Below are 7,427 nucleotides of genomic sequence, written 5' to 3' on the forward strand. Positions count from 1 at the left end.
GTATGAGAATAAAACGATAATAAATAAATATACTAATGAGGGAGACTGAGGAGTGCATTGCCTTGAGTAGAGTAATAAAAGGAAATATATGGCGATAGTATAGGTATTATTACGGAAATATAAAAACTAAGCTTTTATTCTGGAGGTAAAATTACGTTAGCAGTGCGTTAGGAAACAAATCAGGAATTTCAGAGACCGAGAAATGTCCTGATCGTTATAGCTCTACTTATTTTAAATACGACATTTAAATAAATAAATTAAAAATGAAGAACACGAAAGTTTTTCTATTATAAAATCACCAAGTTGAAGAATGAAGAAATAAGTACAAATAAAATAACACGAACAAATTGTGAGCTATTTACAATTTGATAGTTCTTCATTTCGGATAGACTTCTCTGAGTCATTTCGCAATGATTTCCTTCGACGCCTTTAATCATTTGCATGCGAGTATACAAACGCGACAGTTTTACACCAGCCCACACAAGTAGCGGAGTTGACTGGACGCTAAAAAGGAAAAAAGGCATACGGCTTCTATTCGGCACGCCGACGCGTTTCAATTGGCGTTCCAGCATTCGTTTCGGAACACTTGGAGCATGAATTATTACCCCGCTGGATGAATCACAAAAGCTTTATCGGACAGCCGTCCACAAAACTTAAGACACCTACAGGACGCACAATCGTTCTCGGAGCAGGCAAGGTATCCTCCACTAATCTCAAATGGAAGGTGGAAAAAATAAATAAATCTAATTTTAATCATAAGCCTGAGCCTAATAATAAAAAAAATGGCTGCATAGCTCCATTCCACTCTCCTCTCCCTTTCTCTTAAGCTTAGCTTGAGTCACGTATTGTTCTTACCGGAGGAGATAGGATTTGAATCTTTTGCATCTACAATTCGTGGCTATTATAACACGAAACCCTACGCGCATGGATATAATTGGTGGTTTCAATAGCATATTTCACGTCTTCGGTATTGTTGTCTGACCCACATATCTCTCCCCCAGTCCCACCGCGAGCGAGAAACTGACCTTGCCTTGGTGGTTTTTCTTGTTCAACATCCAACATTTTAGTCGCCATAGCCTCGAATCATTTCACAAGTCTTAACGAAGACATCCTCTAACATTTTAATAGTAGTGAAATTTAAAGACGTTAAGTTTAAAACCTAAGCATCTATCCAGCAATAGACCCAGTAATCTAGGATTTATTCTTGCGCTCAAACCAATAATGAACTTGGAATGAAGGAATTTAAAAAAGCTTAATTCGACTAGAGCTATAGGATGCACAAATTTTATCTCATTGCATATACCTGTTTCATTTTGACCAGCTTCTCTCAGATTACAAAGGAGTCCAGCGTCATTTGATAGTGATACTCCTCCATTTGCCCTCAAAGGGAAGTTTTGTTCTACGCTCCTCATCATAATGTCTTCCCTAGCTTCACAGTCGTACGTTTAACCGTAAGCTTAAAACGTTCCGCCATGATGCTCTTCCATTGTTCAGGTAAAAAGCTAACTTAAAAAAACAATCAAATATGTTAAATTTCTTTTTACGGGTTTAATGCAAACTGATTGCGCGAGACAAGTTGAATACTTAGTATTTAGTTTGGCACAGTAGAAGAAAACATCGGGATTTGGAAATAAAAAAATAAAAAATCGGTATTAAAAGTTTCTATGTACTTTGCGGAGTATTGAAATTAAGAACGCGAACATAGATCCAGCCATTTAATGTTCGGAGACAGCTTAAAAATAAGTCATTGACATATTAGTGCGTACTTATTGCTTAGGGATTATTGGGTGGCAATTGCATTTTCAATTTTTCCATCTGGTATTATGGTAAAGCTGCTAGTTCTATAACCATGGTATGAATAAAAATATGCGTGCATTTCGTAGAAAATAGATATTTTTACCGAAAATGTATCCTCATAGTCAGCAGAAAATCATTCTCCTTCAAATGTGCGTTCAGTACGTTCATTTACAGTCTCTCTGCCTATAATCATCACACTCTTTCGCCTACGGGCAACAAGTATTCCCAAGAGTAAGAAAACAATCAAAAAAGGGGTTAGCACACCAGAACATTCAATAAAATCGAGCACCGAAATTGGTGTAAATAGCTATTATCTCCAGTTATTGTGATTATAATAATTGCCAATTTAATAAATATTCCATTCGGTGAGTTTTCATTTGATTTGAAGTTTCCATTTCATGAGTGTCCATTTCATTTGATGAGTATATGAAAATGATATTTTCCTATTCCTCTGGTTTCACACCATGAAAATAAAACATAAAATTCTCAAAAATAATCTCAGATAATAAGAAGTCGTACTGACCTCAAAATTACGAGGTAAGTTTTTGGATGCATTATACTCGTAGCTGAAACTGGCAACTTTAAATTCTAAATGTATGCATAGTATTTTTTTACATCACCGTTGGACACGCGCACGTTGAAAATGAAAAGGAAGCAATAACCATCATTTGCCCCCCCATTAAGTGCACCTGCGTTCTGAGCGGTAGGCAAAGTTTTTTTTTTCATATTATATCAGCAGAGGTGGAAACACTTTCTATCCGGCTGTCGCAACGTGCTTACCATCGCGCTCATTCTAATATGTCCACTGCGTCGCAGAGCTTGGACCGCCTTTCTCGGAAAACTGTTTTGAGTTAATTTACTCTGACTCCCGCGATCTCTAGGCCAGTAATTGGTCGAGATGAAAGAGAGCGGAGGACAGGTCGAGAATAGACCGGAGTTAATAGAGAATGGATGAGTCTTCCTCCGCATCTGGTCTTAGCAGGGAACAGGCAGACCACTTTAGTTGGTAGCGACTGCTCCAGTACTGGCAGAAGCTGCGGATTAATGTAATTAACATATGCAAACCAACCAGCATGCCATTCGAACTTGTGCAATAGAATTAAATTATTATGTCAAGTGAGATGACTAGAAAGAGGAATTATGAATAAAAAAATGAACATAGCGGAGTTTTATAATATAAAATAAAATAGAAGGTTATAGCATTGCCCAAGTCGCTGGTCGAACAGTAAAAATAAGTAAAGGTTACACGAAAGCTTCCAGAAGATGGAAATAAGAGCAGGATTAGTATATTTCCGTTTTAACCAGGCCATAGAATTACCATGACAGCAGCAATTGAATAATGACTTCAGAGTGTTTTTGTATGAACTTAGGCGAAAATCATTTGAAATAGTAAATCACGGACGGACTTTCATTTACGCGAAGGGTTTTAAACCCTATGTTTGACAGAAATTTACTGCTGACCATGGAATAAAAGCCCAATGGGGAGCAGGAAATTTTGAAATCCAGTTCATTACTGGTAATTATTCTCTGCCGTTGATTTGAAATATGTAGTCTCATAGGCTCATTAACTCTAATAACTAGAGCCTAATCAAACCTAACTTCGGTCATAAAAAAATATCAACCAGTGGGAAATCTATATTCATTTCTCATCCACGATTTATGCACAAGCTTATAATTGATTATCCTAAAATAAATAAAAAATGATAAGTAATTTCCTCAAAGCAAGGGTATATCACGAAAATTTCATCGCACAACTGAGTCTCCTTGACGCTGATGAAATTATGACCGTACCTCACGGAGAATAATACCCGAATATTTGAGCTAAGATCCATTTCTTCTGCAAAATTACTGGAAATTCTTCACTCTAGATTCGTCAATAGACGACCGATAAAGTAAATAAAAGAATAAACTAATGAAGAGAAAATAATTGGCGGTCGAATTGATATTAGTCTTCACAAAAGGCCCTTTATGAGTAAGGTAAGGTAAGGAGTTCACGATTTCTCTTCCACTCCTACTTTTATTTCATTAAATATTTATATCATTATAGGATATACCACCGCGAGTGAATCAATAAGCCATTCAACCATCGTTCCGATTCAATACATCATTTGCCCAGGATAAAACCTTGATCTTAATCTCGCTCACGTAAGCACTACATGCAGATTAATTTGGCTTATGCATTGATCAGATGTGACGGTAGTTCATAATGATACGGAATTTACAAATCAGAATTGCAATAGCATCAATTGCACTCTTCTAGCAGTCAGAGGAGAGATTAAGGCAATTAAATTGAACAATATGCATAGAGAAAAAGGAAAAAGAAATACTTTCTAGAACCAAAACCAACTGTTAAAAATATACGATGGGCCTCATACGTTAACAAGCATCAACAAGTCCTTTTTTGGACCCTTATATTCCATTGAGTTCACCACCTCGTTCATAAATCTGATTCTTTCCGAAGACTATGAGAGAGCTGCGATTAAAAAACCCCGGTGCCTTCCAGTCCAGCCGTACCACCAAGTTAGATCGAGCGAATGAAATACGGGACCGCGATGTATCCCTAACAGGCACCCAGGAGTGGGCGAACGCATAATTCTTCGAGTATACGCCGGGAAGACGTAGATGATTTGATCCGAGGAGAAATTTCAAGTGCATTTCGGGAGGATCTGGATCGATCGGTAGGTACTTTTCTGGGGGACACATCCCTAACCCCAATATTCCGCGCTCTAAATAGGCTTAAGGATGCCTTAATGGAGGTCCACACCCTCCTCCGTCGTGGGAGAGGAGGGAACCTGTTCTCAGACAAGGGAGACTTAGGAGAGGAAGGCCCCACTCACACTCCAGACTCACTCTCGTTTCTCTCGGGGGCATCAGGCGGGGTGTGTTCGCGGGGGGATGTTTGGCAATACTCACCTGGGCGGCCTCCTCCGCCCCCGCCCGAAAGGACCTTACCCCCCACCCGCTTCAGCGGAGGCGGACCTTTGTCGTCCACCATCCCCGTCCCCGCATGGGTGGGTACCCCTTTTTATCATCCCACCGTAAGATCTCCGCTTAACACATCCATATGAACTAATCCCCCATTCCTTTCTTCGCCCTTCCCCTCTACAGCACCTTCCTCCGTCTCCCACCGCCTTCCAGCCCTGCCCTCGAGAGTATTTAAGGGCCCGGGACACGAGACGAGAGCATCAGTCAGCTCTCAAAGGCTTACAGCAGCTCATTCGACAGCAGCAACCAACCCAACAAACTCCTCAAAAATGGCATCCAAGGTGAGTCTGTGAAAGGGTGGGGTGATCATCGGGGATACGTGTTGTTTACCGTCACTCTTTCGTCGGATACTCCATCCCGAGACGGACTGATGGGCGATCATTCCAAAGGATTACGCGAAATGACCAGTGATATACTGTAGCTACGGATGTGTTATTGTAGGGCGCCGAGAGAAGTAGATTCCGTAACTGGAAGAGCTAAATAGAGTTTTTGATTATAATCCGTCAATCATGACCATTTTCCTTCTTTTAAAATGGTACAATGTCAGTTATGAATCCTAACTCTTTATAATATATTCTAAAATAGTCAAATCTACCCCGCAGAAATAGAACACAATGGCAGATTTGTGGGGGATTAAGTTTTAATTGCTTTTGATTCAATTAAATGCGATACATTGCCATAGTAACATACATACGTTGCATTTGTAGAAGAGTCAACAAAATTTGATTTCACTAAATCTTTACTTTTAAAATTTCACTAAATGCCATATTTCACTAATGCTTTACTTTTATCACTAAAAGACGACCTTATGTTCCAAAGTCCGATATTTCATTCGGATTCCGTCTCGTCAATTAAATGAGCTGAAATAATAAAATAAATTTGATTTGGTGAGCTTAACTAGGACTACGGTATTCATTTCAACAGAAGAAAAAATGTAGGCTTGATGATCGAAAAAGAACTACTGAAAAACTGCAACCTTTTGAAAGAAAGTAAGTAAACTATGCAGAAGTATCAGTCATAGCCAAAACTGTACTCTCAATTTCGCAGGCGTCACCCCTAAGTCATAATTTCTTTTCCCTGTGATAAAATCAAAGATTTTAATGTATCATACGTATTTCTGCGTTAAACCTTATCTAGGCAAGAATAATAAATGTACACACAAATCTCTACTGAAGAAAGATCCGGTGTATTCCGGGCGAATAGATTGAAGAGCTCCGGGGATCGCCCCCGGGTCAGGAACTCATAGCCCTGATGACGATGGCCTAATCATGCATCAAGCAGTAATGCAGTTCCTGGCCCAGCAGCGATCTCAATGACTCTTCACGCACAAATATCAACTCACTGCACAAAAAATTGTAAGATTACGAGAGAGACTTCAACGCTCGAATTCCAAACACAGTGATATGGAGTTGAAAGCAAATAATGGCGACAAATTCTTCAGAGCCAATTTAAATGTGTTAATATGAGTAATTTCTATTCTTCTCCTAACTGACCCTCGTTCTATTCCCTTCCGCAGCTCATCGTCCTCGCCGCCGTCCTGGCCGCCGCCAACGCTGGATACATCAGCAGCTACGCCCCCGCCTCCGTGGCCGTCGCCACCCCCACCATCACCTCCCAGTCCCAGAACACCCTGAGGAGCTACGGCAACCTCGGCCAGGTGTCCACCTACCACAAGAGCATCGACACCCCCTTCTCCTCCGTCCGCAAGTCTGACGTGAGGGTGAGCAACGACGCTCTTGCCTACGCCGCCGCCCCCGCTGTCGCCTACCACGCCGCACCCGCCGTCGCCGCCTACCACGCACCCGCCGTCGCCGCCTACCACGCACCCGCCGTCGCTGCCTACCACGCACCCGCCGTCGCCGCCTACCACACCGCCGCCCCCGTCGCCGTCGCTAAGACCGGCCTCCTCGGCGTCGCCTACTCCGCTGCCCCCGCCGTCGCTCACCTCGCCTTCGACGGATACGGCGTCCACTACGGATACTAAGAAGTTTTTCGTCAAACCCATCCCTCTCTCTTCTCAACGATCATCCCTTCTTCCTTCCTTCCTTCCGAACCTCTACAGATCTCGCCTTCCATTGGGCCTGGCGCCCAATGTCTTTTGCTGAAACTTCTCTGTTCTGGGTAGGGGCATGTCTCCACCCAACCCGTATTTATTTCATGCCGACGAATAAATTATTTTGACCGTTATTTGAGTTTTTTGATTTCGCAATTCCATAATCTAAACCTTGTCTCCCACCCTATTTTCAATACATCCAAAAAATAAAATGTTTCAAAATCTCGGTCAAGTTCGTACTGGACAAAAAAGTTGGCCGATGGTGTAGAATTGGTGAAGGTATTTGTAACTTCAGGAAATCCGAATTACGTCCGTAACTATACTATTTATTGAATTTTTAAGAAAACTTTAATTTATAAGCTAATTACAAATAACCTTCAATTGAAAAAATAATTTCATACGACCAATCCTTATTCCAAGGGGTTAAAAAAACGTGCTCGAATAAAAAATATCATAGCTCCGTTATTATTAACAGCAGGGACATCTATCGACACGCACATGAAACTAAAAAATCAGCATCTAAAAATTTGGTTCGAGTCATTGTTTTGTGTAAGCATTGCAAGTAATTGCAATGTAGGTGTAATAAAAAGGT

At 41.0% G+C, this 7,427-nt stretch overlaps 1 protein-coding gene across 1 annotated transcript; it reads left to right on the top strand.

The window, feature by feature from the left end:
* Positions 1 to 4,897: 4,897 nt before the first annotated feature.
* LOC124155066 (cuticle protein 67-like) lies at positions 4,898 to 6,969 on the top strand. The gene is made up of 2 exons (XM_046528806.1): positions 4,898 to 5,063; positions 6,299 to 6,969. Exons 1-2 carry the CDS (start codon positions 5,052 to 5,054, stop codon positions 6,764 to 6,766), a joined length of 480 nt encoding a protein of 159 aa, XP_046384762.1. The 5' UTR covers positions 4,898 to 5,051; the 3' UTR covers positions 6,767 to 6,969.
* Positions 6,970 to 7,427: the final 458 nt, after the last annotated feature.

The sequence above is a fragment of the Ischnura elegans genome, chromosome 3, assembly GCF_921293095.1.
Source record: "Ischnura elegans chromosome 3, ioIscEleg1.1, whole genome shotgun sequence".
Classification (NCBI taxonomy): Eukaryota; Metazoa; Arthropoda; class Insecta; order Odonata; family Coenagrionidae; genus Ischnura; species Ischnura elegans.